This window comes from Triticum aestivum, chromosome 1D, assembly GCF_018294505.1.
Source record: "Triticum aestivum cultivar Chinese Spring chromosome 1D, IWGSC CS RefSeq v2.1, whole genome shotgun sequence".
Taxonomy (NCBI): domain Eukaryota; kingdom Viridiplantae; phylum Streptophyta; class Magnoliopsida; order Poales; family Poaceae; genus Triticum; species Triticum aestivum.
The window spans coordinates 8,118,344-8,140,182 of NC_057796.1; the positions used below are offsets into that span (position 1 = coordinate 8,118,344).

General features: G+C 45.4%; 1 protein-coding gene and 1 pseudogene across 1 annotated transcript; both read left to right on the forward strand.

Moving 5' to 3' along the window:
* The first annotated feature begins 10,881 nt into the window (after positions 1-10,881).
* On the forward strand, positions 10,882-11,660 carry LOC123156813 (probable glutathione S-transferase GSTU6; annotated as a pseudogene).
* A 6,975-nt stretch (positions 11,661-18,635) lies between these two features.
* LOC123162397 (uncharacterized) lies at positions 18,636-20,581 on the forward strand. Its single transcript, XM_044580185.1, has one exon. It carries the CDS (start codon positions 19,031-19,033, stop codon positions 20,510-20,512), a length of 1,482 nt encoding a protein of 493 aa, XP_044436120.1. The 5' UTR covers positions 18,636-19,030; the 3' UTR covers positions 20,513-20,581.
* The last annotated feature ends 1,258 nt before the right edge of the window (positions 20,582-21,839 follow it).

The window sequence follows — 21,839 nt, forward strand, 5'->3', positions numbered from 1 at the left end:
CTTTTTTTTCAAACATGAATTTTTTTCTTCAAGACATGACTTGTATATGCCTTGAGAAGTTTGGCAGGAGAGTTCACCAATCCGCAAGCAACGACCCGTTAATGTTGGTAAACACAAGTCCATTAAATGTCCAGATATCTTAAACTAAGTGACATGTCAAATTATATCTACTAAGATACTAAGCTCCCAAGAATTGAGGCCCTAGGAGAGCTCGTTTTTTTTCAAATGAGCCCCATTTGTTAGGGCAAAATCATTTCTGAATATGTTAAAAGTTCATGAATATTTCTAAGCTTGTGAACATTTTTCAGTTTGCTAACTACTATGTGCATGGCAAATTGTTCGATGTCATGTCTTTATACATGTCATAAGTTGCATCATAAATTCATAATGCATCCGTTTTCATCAGCAACCAAATGCAAATATTTAGGAGGATAACCAATATGCGTATGAATACAAAGTGTGTTGTGTATGATACAGCCATTGACATGCATGCTTGAAGTTTGGGTGACTAGATGGTACCCGGTGTTCTGATGTGTACCCGGTGTTCTGATGTGAGAATTGGTTGTAATATATTATTTGATGAGATTTGGTTGTCTAGAATTTAGACGCGAGAATGAAGACTACAAATACATATGCATTATTGTATTTGATTATTATATACTTGTAAAATATTTATAGAATACATTTAATATTTCTCATGCACACTGAGAAAAAAGAGAAGTAATAATAGGGTTTGGAAGTGGATATGTGCATGTTGAGAGAATAGTATATGTAGCATTTCACATGGCATGTTTAGAGAAACAAAAGTGATGGCGTTGATGAGGTGGCATGGCATGTATGATGAGGTGGCATGGCATGTATGATGAGGCGATATGTGTGCATGTTGATATAAATAGAATAGTGAAGATCAACTACTTAATTAAGTATCCCCGCAAAAATAACCTACTTAATTAAGTATATATTTTTTAGAGAACTTAATTAATTATATAGGATATGATTCATGTCATTGTATGGCGTGAATCTTACGTTAGTTAAGGATGACTGACCAGGATAGACAAGACTCTGCTAATCTGTTTACTTCCAAGCCTTCTTCTCCAAGACATTGACTAATGTCTTTAAAAGCTTAACATGGAAGTTAACAAATCCACAAGCAACGACCCACTAGTGTTGATACTACAGTCGTTGCCGTTGTGTTGCGAAACAAGGAGATAACATAAGTGGTCATGGTACTACAATCCTTCTCATCCCTCTTCGCATCCGATGAATGAATCTGAGCACTGCCTGCCGTGTATGCCGCCCAGCCATGGAGCCCGCGACAATGTACCGCATGGTTGCTCGGCTCTCTTTTGTCAACAGCCTCTCTTTTGTCGACGATGGCCATGGTTCCCCTTGCGTTTGCGTGTACCTCATCTGCTTGCCTAGTGCGCAATAGAGAGAACTTTTCCGACCCGGGAACCTCCCGCGAGCAGCCATCCCTCCTGTAGGCCATGCCGCCACCGTCGCCGCAATCTACGTCCCCTCCAGCGTTGCCAAACTCGTCTGTCTTGTTCATAATACAAAGTGTTGCCGCCGTGCGCGGCGACTTCGGTGCGTTTCCCCGGCTCAATGCGAGGCATACGATGGTCAGAGCATCTCTAACAGGCGCGCACCACACAGCACGCTAAAATAATTTTTACAGCGCCGAAATAGCAACTTTTTACGCGTAACAGAGCACTGGCTCCAGTGACCGTTGAAAAATATTGCGCACGCGAGCCGCTCCAGCAGGTGCTGCAAAAAAACGGCGCGCGCACCCAGCACAAACAACATTTGGACACTCGAATAGAACCAAGAAAATCAAACACATAAAAAAATAAATCAACGATAAATAGTTCAATTTATTACAACTCAAACAAATAGTTTATCTTCCAATACAACAAATAGTTCAACAATACAACATCAAACATACAAATCACTAGTTTCGTCGGCTATTCCATGCCCACCATTCCTTGATTAGATCCTTTTGAAGATCATCATGCGTTTCGGCACATCGAGTGGCATGATAGGAGGCAACAAATCGGGTACCCTCTCAGCCCTCCGCCGCACTCACACGGGACATCCCAAGAGCTCATACTGAGAGAAGTCTAAATCTTGCCCACGCTCATTCTTGATGATCATGTTATACATGATCACACAAGCGGTCATGATGTACCAAAGGATCTTTTGAACCCAAAAATCTAGGCGGTCCTCTCACAATAGCAAATTGGGCTTGCAAAATCCCAAAACCGCTCTCCACATCTTTCCAAGCCGCTGCCTGAGCATTGTGGAAATCTAGATTTTTCTTACCTTCCGGTTTTTTCAACGGCTTCACAAATGTTTACCACTTTGGGTAGATGTCATAGTTGTATGCATGGCCATTTGATACAAACTGCACCGATGGCAGTTTACCATTTGCAATCCTATTCATGAGTGGTAACCGATTAAGAACGTTGATGTCATTCAAACATCCAGGCATTCCAAATCCAAGTCTCTTGATCGGCCACTGCTTCAAGGATTATAGTGGAACCCCTTTTCTGGCCGTGGAATTGTCCATGCCATGTCTTAGGACAGTTCTTCCAACTCCAATGCATGCAATCTATGGAGCCAGGCATAACTGGGAACCTGCGAGCTTTGTTCATGTCCAAAGCCTTGCGGCGTCTTCAACATTGGGAGCTCTTAAATACTCCGGACCAAACACTTGCACAATTCCGACTGCAAAGCGCTTGACACACATGATGGCTTGACTCCCACCCATGGCCAAGTGGTCATCAACTAGATCAGCCGGAATACCGTATGCCAACAAACGCAAAGCGGCTGTCACCTTTTGAAAGGTACTATGCCCGAGTTCTCCGGCGGCATTCCTTCTTTGTTGAAAAAACTGATCAGGGCTCGCCAGTTTCTCTGCAATGCATTTGAACAACTTGGTGCTCATCCTAAAACGATGCCGAAAGTATGACTCGCGGTATATGGGATTCTCCACAAAATAGTGCCTCATCAATCTGTTGTCGGCATCGATCTTATCCCTCCAAATTTTCTGACGACCCATAACCGAACCACCGTGCTTTGGCTTTTTATTGACGTGCATAGCTAGGATCATTGCAAGGTCCTCCTCCTCTTGAATATCAAATTCTCGTCGCAAGAATCATATGACGAACTCATCTACAATATTGAATTTAAACTAGTATATAAAACCACAAACAACATGCACCAAATTCATCTACAAAATGTGAAGTTGAAGTAATACATACCTTGCAAGCGTTTTGTCAAACACTTGTGGGTGTCGAGCGGCAGTGGGCGGCAGGGCGCTCTTCGTTAGAGGAATGACGCGCTCGAGGGGCGGCGGCGACGAGAGGAGGTGCAGGAAGCAGCGGCGGCGCGCGGGGATAGGCCGGGGAAGCGCCGTCGGGTTGCCAGAGCAAATGGGGAGGTGCGGACGGCGGTGCTAGCGCCTCGATCTGGCAGTTGGTGGAAGTGGTGCGCGAGTCGACGATGTCCAGCGCGGGAGCGGGCGCATGAAATAAGTGGCGCGATATGCCGTTTTGCTCTGCTGAACCAACTATACCGCGCGAGCGTTTTTTACGCGTCCGCTGGAGCGCCCGTTCCAGCTGCGCGCGTGCAAAACAGGCGATTTTTTTGGCGTGGCGCTAAAATCGCGCGATCTGTTGAAGATGCTCTTTGGTTGTAGCCTCGCCGAACCCATGGAGCTCGACACCGTCACCCGGCGGCGGCAGAAAGAACAGGCGCACATGATGTTCGGCGGGGCGAAGCCGTATGCGAGCAGGCCGATATCCTCGCACCTCTCCGCGTCGAGTCCCGCGCATGTACACCATCGCGCCCTGGGATCCCTTTTCAACAAAGACGCAGCTCAACTTGGCATCCGGCGTGCCGACCAGTACAGCAACCGGGAGTATGCCTGTGAGGTGTGGGGGCCTAGCTAGATGAGAGGTAGGGAAAGAGCATGTCGACAGCCACGTCAGGCAGGCGATGGAGGCTGAGCATATGCGGAGGAGCATGGTAAGGTGGAATGTTGTATTGACGAAATCGCGACACATGGTGCCGATCGGCCACGCACGCACCCGTGTACTTGCAAACATGGCGCCGGCAGTAGGCCAACGATGCTGATGAACTTCAAGTTGGGCGTGGCATGGGAGTTGGAGACTCCGTGTGTAATGGTCTAGGAAACCAGCTTAGCATCGTTCATGGACCACAGGAGGCTTCGGGAGCTCTATGTTGTTGCCGTGGCCTTCTCCCTCGCTCGCCGGAGCTCTCTGTGCTTCTCTCTCTCACAGAGACTGAAGAAGAAAGGAGGAAGAAGAAGCTGCAGTGGACACGGTGGTGGTTTTCCCGGTGCTCGAACGCCCGCCGCACGAATGGCAAATTTTTCCCCCGCAGCACGAACTGCACCCACTGCTGAACCAGTACACGGGAGGGAGTCTTATACGCGTACGCGCACGTACGACGCTGCGCTCCACTCTCCAACGGCCACGATCCGCAAGCTCGGCGCGCGCGCCCATGACGCGCACGAACCCGTCCTACGCGGCCGGCTGCAACCCATTGCTATGCAACCTCCCGCTACTCTCGTCAACACTCACGCACGCATGCACACTTGCCATGGACTGCGCGCGGCACGGACTCACGTCCAGCACACTCACCGCACACGCACACACTCGTACACTAGCCGGACTAAGCCTAGACACTAGTCAGACTAACCCTAGACACAAGTCGGACTATGCCCAGTACATGGCCGTGGCTTATTTGCCCAACACTCTAGAACGCGGCGCTGGAGAGCTACGACAGGGGTGGGAGCTCGGCTTGAGGTTGAACCGTGAATGCGGATAAGATGTTCGACAGATATATCTGAGAGAGGAGTGGTAGTAGAGAGAGGTGTATTTGCCACGTCAGGGAAATACAATGGATACGGTACTAGTGACCTTAGAGTAACACGTCCTGGCTACCTCGGTAACCATATTTTGACTTTTCCTGAATACAGTGATGAAAGTGAACCCTAGGATTAAGTACAGGTACTATAGATGTAATTTACTCTGGTACGGGTACAACAAGTCCATTCAATGTGTGGACATCTTACATCAAGTGTTTGTGCAAAATAATTTGGCTTGAAGTTAGAATTGGCTTCATGGATGACACATTATTATTGCCTCCATACCCTCATCACCCAGGAACGAGATCCTCTGACTTGTACGTTCTACTGCCGAGGGACGTCGTTTCCGCTGCACCGTCCATCAGGCATCCAACAATGCTCGCAGAAACTACACCATGCACAACTTTCGCTCTGGTGGAAATAGAAATAAGCGGCCCATCGGCCCAGTCCGACGCTACCCATCGCTCTCGCGGTCTCACCTCACTTCATCACCATCGTTTCACTCAGAAAAAAAACTTGCCTTGGCTATGTATTGGGGACTTCAATGAAGTTCTACATCAACATGAAAACTCTGGGGCCGGCCAACGCAGGACATCTCAGATTCAGGGATTTTCGGGAAGCCATGGATGTTTGTGCCCTTCAGGATTTGGGCTATCATGGTAAGGCGTGGACCTTTGAGAAGAAGACATCGGGTGGGGGCTATTGTCGAGTCCGGCTCGACCGTGCTATGGCAAGCTCTGAGTGGATATCCCTATACCCCCAGGCAAGTCTGTTTCATGAGATGGGCGCCGCTTCAGATCATTGCCCGATCAGATTACTTCTGGAGCCGGGTGACTGGTGTCAGTCAAGAAGAAGCCGTTTAAGTATGAAATGTACTCGGAGAAGCATGAGGAATTTGGCGCATCCCTCGAGGGCATGTGGACAGACGAACCCCAGGGACAAACTGTCACAGAGCTCAGTACAAAACTTGGTGATCTGTCAGCATCATTGCAACAGTGGACTGCGGCTACCATTGGAAACATTGCAAAGGAAATTAAAAAACTAAAGAAGGAGTTGGCAACTTTACAGAATGACCCCCGTCGCTTATCACCCTCACATGCAGAGATATAAATTACGGATCGTCTAGTGGAGCTATATCATATGGAGGAAATAAAATAGCGGCAACGCTCACGTATTGATTGGCTATCAGATGGGGACCGTAATACGAAATTCTTCCAGAGACGTGCCAGCATGCACCGAAGGAAGAGTTTGCAGTGAGCCGACGGTTCTCTAACCCAAGATCTGGCTGAGATGGCTCTGTTAACTAATGAGTTCTATAAAAATTTGTTTACTTCTCAAGGCACATCAGGCATGGATGTGGTGCTTGACTCGGTTCCGGCCAGGGTCACGGCAGAGATGAATAATGGGTTGACCACTCCCTACACACGCAATGAGGTAAAAAATGCTCTTTTCCAGATGTATCCCACAAAAGCCCCGGGGCCAGATGGATACCCGACACACTTCTTCCAGAGGCATTGGGAACTTTGTGGTACCGAAGTCACGAATGTGATCCTGAGGATTCTTCGTGGGGAGGAGAGCCCCGAGGTAATCAACGAAACGATCCATGTGCCAATTCCCAAGGTTAAAGATTCCACAAATTTAACTCAATTTCATCCCATAAGTTTGTGTAATGTGCTTTACAAAATTGCGTCAAAGGTGCTATCCAACAGATTGAAGCAAACTTGCCTGATATAATCTCTGAGGAACAATCTGCGTTTGTTCCAGGCCGGCTAAGCACTAATAATATAATAACGGCTTTTGAATGCTTACACTTTATAAAGAGTAACAAAGCCAAGAGAAACAGATTTTATGTGGTGAAGTTGAACATGATGAAGGCCTATGACCAGGTAGAATGGGATTATCTTCGTGCAATCATGACCAAGATGGGATTTGCACAGTCTTGGATTAATACAGTGATGAGAATGGTATCTTTGGTAAAGTTTTCAGTTCCTTTCAATGGATCAAAACTTGATGTATTCACTCCTTCAAGGGGAATCCGTCAGGGAGACCCTATTTCTCCATACCTATTTTTACTTGCAGCGGAGGGCCTTTCGTGCCTCTTAAAAAACCAAGATGAATCATCCCAGTTGAACGGTATTCGAGTGGCCCCTTCGGCTCCGCCGGTTAGCCAGTTGTTCGTAAAAGCTAGTGCTACTGGAGAAAATGAGTTGTCTTCTTTGATGGAAAGCTATTGCAATGCATCGGGTCAGAGAATAAACCTAGCTAAGTCCTTGGAATTTTTCAGCAAGGGATGCCCCAACTCTCTTAGAGCCGAGGTAAAGGAGGCCCTAAATATTGAAAATGAATCCTTAACAGAGAGATACTTGGGGATGCCTTCAGATCTAGGAACAAGCAAGAATGGAGCTTTCAAATTTCTGAAGGATAGGGTTTGGGCCAAGATAAAGGGATGGATGGAAAAACTCCTCTCGGTTGGAGGAAAAGAGGTACTGATTAAATCGGTCGCCCAAGCGCTGCCAGTGTTTTCAATGTCCTGTTTCAAACTTCCTCGTGGCCTCAGTGAACATTTAAACTCCCTGATTAGAAAGTTTTGGTGGGGTAGTAAAGAAGGACAAAGAAAGCCTAGCTGGGTTTCTTGGAGTGCCATGACAAGCCCGAAAAATTGTGGAGGCCTAGTCTTCCGGGATGTCGAGATCTTCAACCTTGCATTGCTGGCTAGACAAGCGTATAGAATTCTGAAGGATCCAGAGGCTCTAAGCGCGGGGGTGCTAAAGGCCAAATATCATCAAAATTCAGATTTCTTGCAAGCCGAGCTTGGGTCAACCCCGTCCCAGATATGGAGATCATTACTGGAGGGGAGAGATGTGCTGAAGCAAGTCCTTATACGTCGCATTGCGGATGGTCAAACAACGAACATCTGGGACCACAATTAGATTCCTAAACCATCAAATATGAGGCCTATCGCATGTAGAACTGCTGACCCGCACCTATGGGTGGGTGAACTGATCTTGCGAGGAGCAGAATGAGATAGAGGAACGACTACTCAGGTCTTCCTTCCTACAGATGCGGAGGCCATCATGTCAATAGCCTTGTGCACACGGCATATCCAGGACTTTTGGTCGTGGGTCCATGAGAAGAACGGGGTTTTCTCTGTGAGATCAGCTTATCGGATGCTAGTTGAAACAAAGATGCGGAGAGAGGCATGGCTTGAGGGTCGACTAGCCAACTCAAACATCGAAAGGGAGTCCAAGCTCTGGGACAAACTTTGGAAAGTTGAGGTGCCGTCAAAAGTTAAGATTTTCTTATGGAGACTTGCACATCAATCAATTCCAACGGCTGATGTGCGCCATCATCGGAACATGTCTACCAGTTCGACATGTGGCTTGTGCGGCGCTGAGGATTTGTGGCAACATTCGCTGCTTCACTGCATGGTGGCTCGGTGTGTCTGGGCTCTAGAGGATGCTGATCTGGTCGAAGCCTTGAACAACACAAGAGAACCTGACGCCAAAAGATGGTTGTTTGCTGTAATTGATATGCTGTCGACTACATAATTTACTCAGGTTGCGATTACTCTCTGGGCACTCCGGTTCTCAAGGAGACAAGCTTTGCTTGAGAATATCTTCCAAAGTCCACTCTCTACACACCACTTCATTCGATATACATGGGAACTGGAAGAGTGCAAGCCGAAGAGGGTTTCAACAAACCAACAACAAGCTTCTCCGAGATGGATCCCACCTCCGCTCGGATCTGTAAATATAAAAGTAGATGGGGCTGTTTCAAGAAATCAAAATGAAGGATCTTTCAGCGCGGTGTGTAGGGATGCCTTGGGGCTATACTTGGGTTCTTCAGCAATTAGAATAAGGGGTATCACTGATCCACCAACTTCGGAAGCCCTAGCATGTCATGAAGCGCTTGCTCTGGCTACGGACCTAGCTTTAACACATGTGATCATCGCCTCTGATTGCCAAGGAGTGGTCAAGGACATTCACATGCAGGAGGGAGGGATGTACGCAAGCATTGTGAAGGAAATTGTAGAGACAGCAAGAACCATCGATGACCGCACCTTCATCTTCGAGGGTAGAGTTACCAATCTTGAGACACATAGCCTCGCTAAGCACGCATTCGGTCTGGATTTTGGGCGCCATGTGTGGCTGTTAAACCCCCCAGACCTTCGATGTATTCCCATAAACATTACTGAATTTTAATAGAGTGTGATTAGATTCAGAAAAAAACTCAGAAAAAAAACACCATCGCCATCGTCGGCCAGTCGCTCTTGTCTCTCCCTAGGGTTCGCTACGCCGGCGGTGAAGAGCAGCTGCGGTTCCATCAGGGCGCGAGCAGCGTAGCCATGGAGCGGCCGTGGAGCGGCGGAGCCAGCCGTTGCCCCGTCGAAGGTGTGACGCTCTCTAGCCCTCGAGGCGGCGGAGCCAGTCGCGGCCGCGTACAGGGTGCGACGCCGCCGGAGCCGTCGAGACCGTTGAGTCGGGGACCAAGCTGTTGGCACTGGTCCCGTACAATACGACGCCGACGAGTACTTTCCACCAGAGAGGTAAGTACACAACCTTCTGCTCGATGCGTTCTAGCCGGCCGATACTTTTGGCCAACAAGTACGCACGTGCAACACAGCAAAGCAGGCACAAAGGCAGGTGGATCGGTTCTTCTCTGACCACAGCACACGTACACGTACACGTATACCTGCAATCCGCCGGGTTTGCTTGATCAATCTAGACCAGCACAACACATGAACACGAGGCGCTGATGGATCGCAACAGGAGCGTGTCACTCCTGGGATTTATTATTGCTTTGATCTGAAGTACAAGTTACAAGGGGTATAGCGGGATATTCCCTTTTGCTCCTACGTGCATATGCACCCATTGTCGAAATACACATTTCGAAAAGTTAAAAAATTTGAAATAAAAATCCCGCGTGTATATCCGGACATTTTATGTCTGTTCACAAGGTTTCGGTGAAAAACGACGTTTTTTGTGGCTTGTGTAAAAAAGACAATTTCTGATGCTTCATTCTAACTATTCACGAGGCATTTCTTTATCTTTTTTACACAAGCCACAAAAAACGTCGTTTTTCACCGAAACCTTGTGAACGGACATAAAATGTCCGGATATACACGCGGGATTTTTGTTCCGAATTTTTCAACTTTTCAAAATGTGTGTTTTCGACTATGGGTGCATATGCACCTAGGAGCAAGAAAGCCACGTCCGGGTATAGCTAGCTATATATAATAGTTAGGACTAAGACAAGCTAACCTACACAGTTAGGACATCTAATCCTACTACTATTAGGTGACTGTCCCAAGTCCGAGCCGGACTAGGCCACACATTGTGGTTATTTTCAACACAAGCATCGTCGCCACCGCCAATTTTTTTTGGACAATTGCTCTGCTGCTTGCCTCGCGTTGCATTGGTTTGGTGCTTGCTTTGCGCTGTAGAGGTGTCTTCAGTTTCAGTTGTGCAGAAACTACAGTTTCAGTTGTGCAAACAGCAGAGAAGCGGCAACAGCAGGAGAAATGCCAAACTGAGCTTGTAATTGATGTGAATTGAGTGTACACGTCAGTGAATAGTGTGACTGAGTGTTGTATCCAGACTGTAATCATGTAATTTGAGAGTGGAGTTTACTGAATTTGAGTGTGATTATTGTTACAAAATATTTAATGTGAATCACTAAGTTTCTGTGTACCGTAAGTATTGTACTATTGTGATCTAAGATTGTCAATTTGAGAGCATAATACTGGTGTTGTTAATTAAAGTGGATAGCATCTGTTGTTCAGAATGTGAGAGCATGTCTTTTCAGGAATACACAAGTCATAATGCTTGCTTTGGCTGCTGAATGTACAATGAGCATGCATACAGAAATTTGGAAATTTGAGTATTATCTTTGAAATGCATGGCAAAAGGAACAAAGCAAAACACAAAACAACTAGTGTTCAAATCTACAGTACACCCATAGTGAGCAAGGGAGAGCACAAGGGAGAAATGGCCAGCAAAGATAAGCTGAAGCTGCTGGGTACGTGGGTGAGCCCCTGGGCTGCCAGGGTGAAACTCACGCTCTACCTCATGGACTTGAGCTACGAGAACGTCGAGTAGGACCTCGACAACAAGAGCGACCTCCTCCTCCAGTCCAAACCGGTGCACAAGAAGGTGCCCGTGCTCATCCACAATCGCAAGCCAATCTGTGAGTCGGTCGTCATTTTGCAGTACATCGATAAGGCCTATGACACTACAGGCCCCTCTCTCCTGCCTACTGACCCCTACGAATGTGTCATTGCCCGGTTCTTGGTAGACTACATTGACAACAAAGTTTACTCTTAAAGTGTCTACTTTGTGTTGTTGATTTCAATATGTATGTGGTGAGCTGATTAATGATGCTATTTGCTGCATGCAGCTAGTTATCCTGTGGAAACTGGCGTTCACAGCCAACAGAGACGAGGAGAAAACCGACGGGATAAAGCATATGCTAGCGGGGGTGAAGACGCTAGAGGGGGCTCTCAAGGAATGTGCCAACGGGAAGCCCTTCTTTGGTGGTGATAGCGTTGGATACGTGGATACTAGGTGGTCTGTTGGCGTTTCTCTAGGGAACTGAAGAGCTATGTGGTACCAAGCTCTTTGACATCGCCAACACCCCACTTCTGATAGCGTGGGTGGAGCGCTTCATCGTGCTGGACGCTGCCAAGGTGGCGCTGCCGGACGTCGACAAGTTGGTTGAGTTCGCAAAGATTAGGCGGGCCCAAATTGCTGCTTCTATCAAGAACTGAACTAAGCGGTCACCCAATTGGTTCAGATCAGAGAATAATAATTATAGTTATGTTTGTTGAAGTATATGTGCTGTATAGCTATGCACTATCTCTCAATTGGTGTCTCTCCCGCACATCTCATTTATCCAGTACTGTACCGAATAAGAAAGATGGAATGATCTTTCGTTACAACAACTTCTTTCTTTTCAAGATTTTTTATTTTCCCGCAGATCAAGGAGTAAATAATGGTCTTTTACTATGATTCAAATCTAGACTTGGATGCTCATTCTTTTGGCGTAAATATTGTCAAACACTTTGCATTTTACTCTAACTGTACATTTGGCTGGTTTAGTTTCAAATAATCCCTCCATTTTTGTATACAAGGCCACTATCAAAATTACAATTTGCAGCTATACAAGGCCACTAACACCAATCAAGATAAAATTGATGAAGTTTGCCTTGTACTAGCAACCGAGGACATTAATACCCTATGCATGCATGCGGGGGTGAAAAGGTTGGTTTGAATGCACCGAATTAATCAACCAACGAGGAGTGAGAGAGTTGTCTTGTTGTGCGTTGGAGAGAAAAAATATGCATTAATTAACACGTCAAGCGAGGAGAAAAGACTAGTTTGCAACATTGGCTTAAGTGGCCATTAGTTTCTACCTGGGTACCTGTAATATAGTTTGTGGCCTTGTATACAAAAATGGAGGGAGTATCATATTGGTAAAGCACAGAAACCCAATCCCTAGTAGAGAAATGCCAGTCAAAATTAAGATGTACTGACTATTAATCATAGTATAAACGTTGTGTACCTGATTTTGGTTCAAACTATAATATGTTGGAAAGATCTTGGTTCAATCCCTAGTAGAGAAGGAAAAGGAAGAGACTAGTACATAGATGGATTTCTGAGGGTTTTATTCATGACAAGGATGGAAAGATCTTGTTGAATTAGGAGATACATATTTCCATGAGCTCGCTAATGGAACTTTAATACACCCAAAACAGTGGCCGGCAGCACGAATCTCACAATGAATGTACGCTATGGATAAGGGGGTGTAGATGGGGTGCAGCTAGCATTGGTATAGCCTCTACTTCCCCAAATTATAATGGTAACATATAATGTTGGGTTGGGGGAAGGGGGCCCATTGCCCCCCCCCCCCCCCCCCGGCAGGCATATCATAATTGGTGAAAGATTTTTATAGAGGTTTACATTAAGGAGAGTGTAGTCATTTTACATGTCTGAAAAATATAATTTGTCTACATTGTTAAACAATAAAGCAATGGTAGATCGTAAGATTCGCCGACTCTTTCTAAAGGAAATGAAGATCAAGGAATTATCAAGCAATTCAATTTATTACATGCTTGATCACTTAGTGTCTTTATGCCTACCAATCAATTGCCTTCTCTTGTGAAGTCAGATGCTTTGCATGTGTTATACCGTAGCCATTGTGAAGGATTCGGAAATCATCATGTCAAAGATATTAGAAGACTTATTCAGTTGAGATAGATGAACATAGATGACACACACATATATAACCGAGCTCCCTAAAAAAAGGGCGACTTTGGAGTGTCTAGAGATGCTTGCTAAAGATTCTACAGTTTTCTCTGTGCTACTTAAATCAGTTAGTCGGCTAAAAATCTGGTAATCTGTCTGTTGCAACTTGCACTAAACTACCAAATGTGATATAGAAACATGGAGAGCTTGAAAGATCTAGGGGGTAAAAACCCATTTGTGCATCACTAAAGTCGAAGAGCTAGGCTAACTAGTAAATCCGACGAGGCTGAGAATTAGTTGGTACACCGGCAAGTCTGGCAGTGCAAGCTATAAAGAAAAGTTAGTATCCTCACTTTGTAAGGTAGATAACTTCAACATTGGAACCCCGTGTATTACTTTTCACTTTGAAGAAGATGATGGCTTCATAAGATATTTGTGCTTTCCAAGCCTCAATAATGTCAGAAACATTTGTCTCCTGAAAGGAGATATCCGTTTGATCGTCAAGTGGTTGCTTTCACGTGCCAACCTACAAAATTTGTGCATCATTTAAAGGAAGATAGAGCGACAGCAACTTGAGATGGTAGGAAGCATATCTAGCCTGGTCAATTTTCAGTTTTGGTCTGATTTTGATGATTGTTCCATCAACATCATTAGTGCGGGATTCTGACGGTAATCTTTTTAGCCTAGCAGTGGTTTTTATTTTGGCATCCAACACCTCGCCAGCCTTGCTACCATCCATGTTTGTATATATTGCACTGGAGTCAAGGCTGTGGATGTGAAGGTTGTGGAGTTTACTTTTAAGAGCATGTCCGAGCCCTGTGACAGGGAAACTGGTCATGTAGTTTTTTTTTGTTTTGGTAGAGAACTCGAGCATTGCCTGTTGTGGCTTAAATTCTCCTGCTGTTTCTAATTTAATTGAATGTGCAAATCCTCCCCCTCAACTGTAAGGCTTGACCATGTAAAGTTGAATGAACTACTTCGTGATTTGATAGATTCCTAGCCTGCACAATTTAGCTGAAAATTACGATTCCTAGCCTAAATAACATAGCAAAACACTTCAAACAAATTCTAAACTTTGTGGGAATGATGACCAACAAATGTTATGGGTTCTTGCAAATTTTCGTGGTCAAATAACATTAGAGGAGCTCTGTACAAAAAAGAAAAAAAATTAGAGCTGCTCGAATGTTATTTGACCACCAAACTTTGCTAATCGTTCCGCTCTTCTGTGGCGGAGCCCCAGTCAAGGTTCGTGTCTGGGATGACACTCGTTGATTGTGGTTGCTCCTGAGTTGTGCCATGGGGGCCGGTATGCCCGCCGATGCATTCGGCTGTTTGCAAAGTCCTGGTATTGTGATCTCTCGACGACACCCCACATCTACTTGTGTCTCTCATGGTGATGTCTTATGTCTGCCATCTCGGTCGTGCCTTGTTCGGTTTTTCGGCCCGGTTTCCCTTATAAACGGGTCAATTTGTTAAGGTTTTTGATCCGGTTTTCCTTATAAACTGGATCACTACTCAGGCTTTTTGGCCACTTTGAGCAATATATTCAGGTGGGGAAACCCCCCCCCCCCCCCCCCCCCCCCCCCGGTGATTCTAAAAAAAAACCACCAAACTTTGCAAGCGCCAATAACATTTGTTGATGATCATTCCCACAAAGTTTCAGAATTTTTGGAAATGTTTTGCTATGTTTTCTTGCGTGGGTGCACCATGGGTGCACCGAGCTAGGGTGTAGAAAAACCACACTCTTTCCCCAAATGGTTAATCTTTCCCCACAATTTATCCGTGGATGCAATCTTGGATCACGTCCGTATCTTATGCACCTTGTTGGTTTCTTTTGATCTTACTCTTGTACTGTGTATCGTGCATGGTTCTCATCTACCCACGTCCTACCTTCTTTTGCCATCATTTAGATCTTAAGACGTACCTTCGTTTGCCATCCAAATCTTAAGAAACCAGACATGCAATTATGCAAAGGTGAGAAATGGTCTGCTTGCTTATGAAAAGCACAAAACAAATGCATTAAATAGTAGGCTAGCTTTGTATGTATTTGTTTGAGCCCGGGATTTGCCGTCATGAATGTAGCTCTAGATTCATCGTGTACCCTTGTGGTGGGAGTGATGGTGTCCTTTGCCAAAATATTGTACAGAATGGATGTATAGAGTCTGGTTGTTAATTAGGTGCTTGATTTCGTTTACACCCGTGTTACTTTTTTTCCCTTGCTATTGATTTATTTATTTGCCCTATATGCTTTAACTTCGTTATAGGAGACGGACAAATTATACACCCTATGTTCCTAAATATAAGACGTTTTGGCAGTTCAATTTAAACAACCAGAATGTCTTATATTTAGAAACCGAGATAGCATTTGTGTTAGGCACTGTCACTTTGTTTGTTGGACTGCATCAAATATTTGGAGGATTGTACAAAATAATAACATAGAAGTAGGGGAATTCTTCATGTTTGTCGCGTGAGGAATGAACAAAATATTTGGAGTACATATTATGCTTATGGTATTTGTGCTTTCCAGCGTGTGCGGATTCAAGTCCTCGCGGACTCGAATCCGACTCCTATTTGTGCTCTGTTAATATAATTTATAGTTCCTCCTACGTGCATGCTCACTCATTTACAGTCTATCGAAGAGAGTGGAAGCGTGCTATGTACTTATCCTGCATTAGAGGTTGACTTGACTCTGCAGTTTACTAGCATTGACAAAGATACGAAGATTCATTCACTCCCCTTGCTGACTGACTGGCTCAGCTTGTAATTATTATCAGATTCTGTGCTGCAAAGCAAGTACATTTTGCTCACTTGGGAGGAGCCAAGGATCATCCTGTTCTGCTGACTGTCCTCACATCTCTTGCTCAAAAAAATTCTGGGCCATTCATTGTATTACTGTACACCGAGACAAGTCAGATGGCCGCTAAGATTTCTTAGCTGCAAGGAAGAAATGGAACTATGCGTTCTATGCTGCCGACTGTTCGGGTGTGATGTTTTGAACGTTAGGCTGTGTGAGACGAGTATTCTGCTCATCAGTTGGTGGTAGTTTCTGTTGCCTGCATACTTACTTCGGTGATACTTTGTTCTTGATAGCATGGCCATCTGCCACTGGAAACTTGATCTGAAAACTATTTTACTGTAAATATAAAGACTGTTCAATTTGGTGATGAAATCTGGGAGCAGAGCTATGATCTTGTTATATATTAAAAAAACTTCTTATTTGTCGCAGAGGAAGAAGAATTAATTGCCTTTTGAGTGCTTGTTGATAGCATGAGTTGGACATTGAACTTTTTTTTTTGAGAATCACCCGGGGGGGGGGGGGGGGGGTGAGCTCCCCCACCTGAATATATTGGTCTAACTGCTGCAAAAGCAGCAGGTACAGAATTACAGAGGCACGGTACAACGTGCAGAGAGGTAGGAACGCCACGAGAAGACGTCCTCTTTGTCACACGTTTCGACAAGACGGTGTGACCAAAGGTCTAAGTCAGAGACAAGGTTTCTCAGGGTTATGACAGAACATTGATCAATATTCCTAAAGAGCATGTCATTACGTGCTGCCCAAATCTTCCAGAGTAGTGCGAGGAGAACGAAGGGCATTCTTGGGGAGGTGTTGAGGCAGCGGAGTGTCCCAGAGCTCATTGATGTCGTCGGCCGAGGGCAGGAGACCTACACGTTGCCATATCCTGTTGGCAAGAGGACATGTGATGAAGAGATGAATGGAGTCTTCAGGTAACATAGCACAACGGGGGCATAAATCGGAGGAGATTATATGCTTGTGAGCAAGATTCACTCTAGTGCTGAGGCGGTCTTTGAAGAGAAGCCAGGCAAAAATCTTTATTTTGCGAGGAGCCTTGGTGCCCCAGATGAGAGGGGCAATGAGATCTCTGTCTGGCCTGGTCATGAGGGTGCCGTATGCTTGCTTGGTGGAGAAGTCATGACCCCTGAGTAGGAACCGTTGATCTTCCTCTGTCGAAGGCGTGAAGTCCTGCAAAATAGCCAAAAGCGAGACAAGCTCTTGCTCTGCTGTAAGAGAGAGACGATTACGGATATTAGCTTCGATACCGAAACGCAAAATGTTAGCCACTTTAACCAGCTGCAAGGTGGAGTATGAGAAAAGGTGCGGGAAGGTGGTAGCTAGGGGTTTTGGGGTGATCCAGGTATCCATCCAGAAATATGTGTGTGTTCCACTGTTTGTTAGCACAAAGGAAATTGACTGGAGGGTTGGGATTTGTTGGGAAATCGTGCGGCACAAGAAAGAGGTTTGGGGGGCCGAGGAGACTAAGGCGCTGGGGTGTTGGAGATCTAGCCAATCTAGCCAAGGTGCCTGTGCGGAGGAGAGTGCTTTGGCAGCAAACTTCATTAGGAGGCAATTATTTTGAACATACAGGTTTTGAGCCCTAAACCACCAATTTTTTTGGTGAACAAACGTTTTTCCACGAATTCCGGCATTGAGCCCCTGAGCAAGCATCTTCTCCGGCCCAGAAAAATGACCTTCTCAGTGAGTCAATGATTTTGAGGGTTTTCTTTGGGATGCGGAAGACGGACATAAAGTAGGTAAGGAGGGAGTCGAGGACCGCTGAGATAAGAATGAGCCGATCGCCTCTGTCCAAAAGCTTGGCTCCAGTTGGACATTGATTGAAACAGGATTTTTTATATATACAGTATCATAGTTGAAACAGTTATTTATATAATATGGCACATCGAAACCCGGGATTAATTGTTCATGAATTCTAGAGTAATCAAATGCTCCCCACTTTAGGACTTGGTAAACGAGACATATGAGTATTTTACAAACATGCATGCACGAAGTAAGAAAACTAATAATTTTATCCACGTGAAAAATAATGTGAATGTTTTTATTAGGCAGCAAGACAAATGCTTGCAATACTGTCCCTGTAATCGTATCAGCAGTAGTATACTACCTATTTTTTCAGTGATGTATAGTTTCCCTGGTAAGGTAACTTATATCTATGTTGGTTCTCAAAAGGACAAATTGAAAATCTATGTTGGTTCTCAAAAGGACAATTTGGAAATGTCACATTTAATTTGGGAAATGTCCCGTGTAAATATCTGGCTATGTAGGAAGGATGCGACAGCCCAACTCATTCCACCAGTCAGCAGGATGCCTTGATAAGGAAAACGGACGGCATCTAATTGTCGACGGCTTCAAACATGATTATTGGCCGCTAGTGATAAAAGCACAGCTTGTTCTAGCAAGTATAACCATACAATATATCATATGATAACCATTCGTACCATATATATATCACATCGATCAAACAACCATATTATATGGAACTCAGCTGATCTAGAGCATCAAATTTGGCTAGTTTCCAGAGACGTCACACCAACCGGACGCAATATTTAGTGGTTTCTTCCTAGTACATCCAAATTTTATCTCTTGAAAAGACAAACACAATTTGGATACAGCTGGTTGTCACATGCATGCCAGACCAATCAGCTAACTATATTATATAGCATCAAATGAGGATCGTCTCTGATGTTCTCTTGACCAAAGATGTTTAAGCTTACTACTAGAGTTGAACATGTGAAGACCCACCGTGCCAACGTACGACAGAGGTACATTGACCAATAAATAATGCCATCAAGCAACACCAGTTGCAGACACAATGGGCAATTTTCCAATGAGATTGATTCTGGACCAAGGCCGAGCCATGTGTGTACTGCATAGATAGATTCCGAGACACACATGCATCCAGCAGCCGGGAAATTGTCCGGCATGGGCGACGTGGCTGGTTGATTGGTCTATAAGAGGAGAGTCAAGGCTATGTGCTTCTTTGTTCCATGAGTAGTTCATTCATCTATGCCACTCGGCTGCGTTTGTATTTAGGTAGGTAGCTAGTCCACTCCTTGAGTACTCTTGGGCAGCTGGGCGATGAGCATGGAACCATCTAGGGTCGTAACTTGCGGCCCGGGTTGGTCCATGGAAGAAGCAGCTGCTTGGAGTAGTGATGATAGAATTAGTTTCCAAACATCATTGCCTAGCCATAGTGATAGCGTGCAGCTGCAGGTGGTTGAGTATGCAGCCCCAGCCCCAGCCCCAGCCACACACGATAAGGACTGTAGTTATCCAATCCAGGTGTTCAAGGAAGCAGAGCAAGCGTTCCATGCTGACTATTCCCTTGACAGTATGGAACAGAAGATACACAGGTTCCCTCCAAGCCTGGTGGATGTCCTCGACCGGTACAAGGTCCCGGTGACTGTGGCCATCGGCCCTTACCACCACGGTAGTCATTCCGGCGTGATGGAGGCGGAGAGGGTGAAGCATATGGCTGCTAACCAATGTATCAAGGACTCAGGCCGCTCACTCCAGGAGATGTACAACGAAGTCTCCTTCGTGTCACAGGTCGCCCGCAGCCGCTACTACGACGTGGCGAGTCTCAGGGAGGACGACTTTTTGCCGATGATGTTCTTTGATGCTTGCTTCTTGGTGCAGTTCATGCGTAGTTATGACGAGGACAGCGGCCACATGGATGACGCGTTGCTCGGCTATTTCTACGCCAACTTCGAGCGCATCTACACTGACATCATGATGCTTGAGAATCAGATCCCTTGGGTGGTGGTTAAAACCATCTTGAGCTTCATGCTGCCAGAGCCCTCTCTCTGGCCCTTGAAGAAGTTCATCGTTGCGATGAGAAGCTGCCTGAAAAACCAAGGCGATGAGAAGCAAATCGAGAAGGACGACATCATCGTAGATCCTGGCTATGAACCGCCGCATCTCCTCGGCCTCGTCTGGTTCTACATCGTGGGAGAAAACAAGAAGGGCGAGATGCCCATTGGAGACCAGCCCATGTCATTATCTATGAGCGTCGCCGAGCTTCTCGACGTTGGTATCACGCTCGTACCAAAGACGGAAACAGAAGCAGGGCTAGTGGACATGGGCCTTGAAAGGAAACATCACTTCTTCGGCGTTCTCTCCGTGCCGCCCCTGTGCCTGACTGACGCAAATGCGACCTGGCTCGTCAACATGGCGGCCTTCGAGTTATGCAGGACCTCAGATTTCGATGAAATTGATGATGGAAATTCTGCTGTCTGCTCTTACCTCCAACTCTTCGTCATGCTGCTGGACAAGAAGCAGCACGTGCATGACCTGCGAGAAAGAGGTGTCATCCAAGGAGGAGGACTCACCAGCAGTGAGACGCTCCTCTTCTTCATTTGCATTGGCAAGAACATGCGGGTCGGAAGGAACTACCTCAAGATAATGGTAAAGGTCGAGGACTTCAAGCAGAAGATGACATGTTGTGTCAAGCTGTGGCTCTCCATTAAGAAGAACAGGACTAGAATCGTGACGGTGATTTCAGCCATTGGTGTAGTTATCGGCATCTTGTCGTCGCTCCCAGCTCTCAAGCCACGCTAAGACGTACCGGACATGATTCTAGTACCATTAGCATGCATGTTCTACTTGTACACCTTACTATTCACATTGTAAAATTCCTTGTATCTCAACCCTATTTCAATTGAAATTCTTTGCATTTGAATGACTACAAGCTGCATCAAGCAATTAGCATGAATTAATTGCATGTAAGTAGATTTAGTATGATATGTGGGTGCTCGAGCATTAATTAGCCATCAGGCCCTAATTAAACAACCACTTGGTACATAGTAGTATAATGGGACGAGTTACAGGATGTAATATGGTTGGTGTTATATTAACTCTTGTAGTGAGTGAGAGGCATCTACCTATATGTATGAGGAGGTCATTCGGGCTCAGGTCGTACCTCTACATTATCAAGCACTGCACTAAAATCATAGCGACGGTCTCAATTAAAATCATGGCAGCTACCTAGATGTATGAGGATGTACTATTTACGCCTATTAGTGTTCACATTGTAAAATTCCCTATTACAATTGAAATTTGTATCTGAATCATAACAAGCTGAATCAAGCAATTAGCATCCTTTTATGACCTGGATATTTGAAGATCTGTATCTTGAGAGAAAACATAACAAAAGCTACAACTTTGAACTGATGGAAGTACAGTGACATATCAAGGAAGGAGAAAAAGCCAACAATGTAAATAACTTATCAAATGCACCTATCAAGATTACTGGATTATAACTAGGATCCACTGCTATATATAGTTCAACAACTTTGAACAAATGAAGACTGTCCCTGTAATCACGTCAGTAGTATACCACCTAAGTTTTCAATGGTGTATTTTTTTCTTGTCAAGGCAACATCTGTTAATTAGTGGTATGCAATTCTACATATGTTGCTGGTTCTCAAAAGACCAATTTGGACTCATATATGTTGGCACAGACCCGTACACCGAGTACTTTCCGGCGTACTTTGTTCGACGTGATTCCGGCGGCCTGTGCTTTCGGCCGTCTACCAGACTACCACACGTACGTACGAGTAGATGAGATACACACACGTAGTACCAAGCAAGGAGGCACACAACCTGGTGGATGGATTCCTCACGTACGTAGCTAGGTAACTAGCACACGCACAAACGAAACAACCAGCCGCCAACGCCTTCGATCGTAAGTAGCACAACTCACAGAGACACACGAATACGCCCGCGATATTATGGCCACGGGAGCGTGTCGCTCCCGTTTGATTACTTTGTATTGATCTGAGTTATGATTACAGGGGAGCTAGTACAGATATCTATAGTAGTACCTAATCTATCTAGTACAAGCCGACTCGGCCAGGTTGTCCGGTCCGGATTCTTATGCCTAATC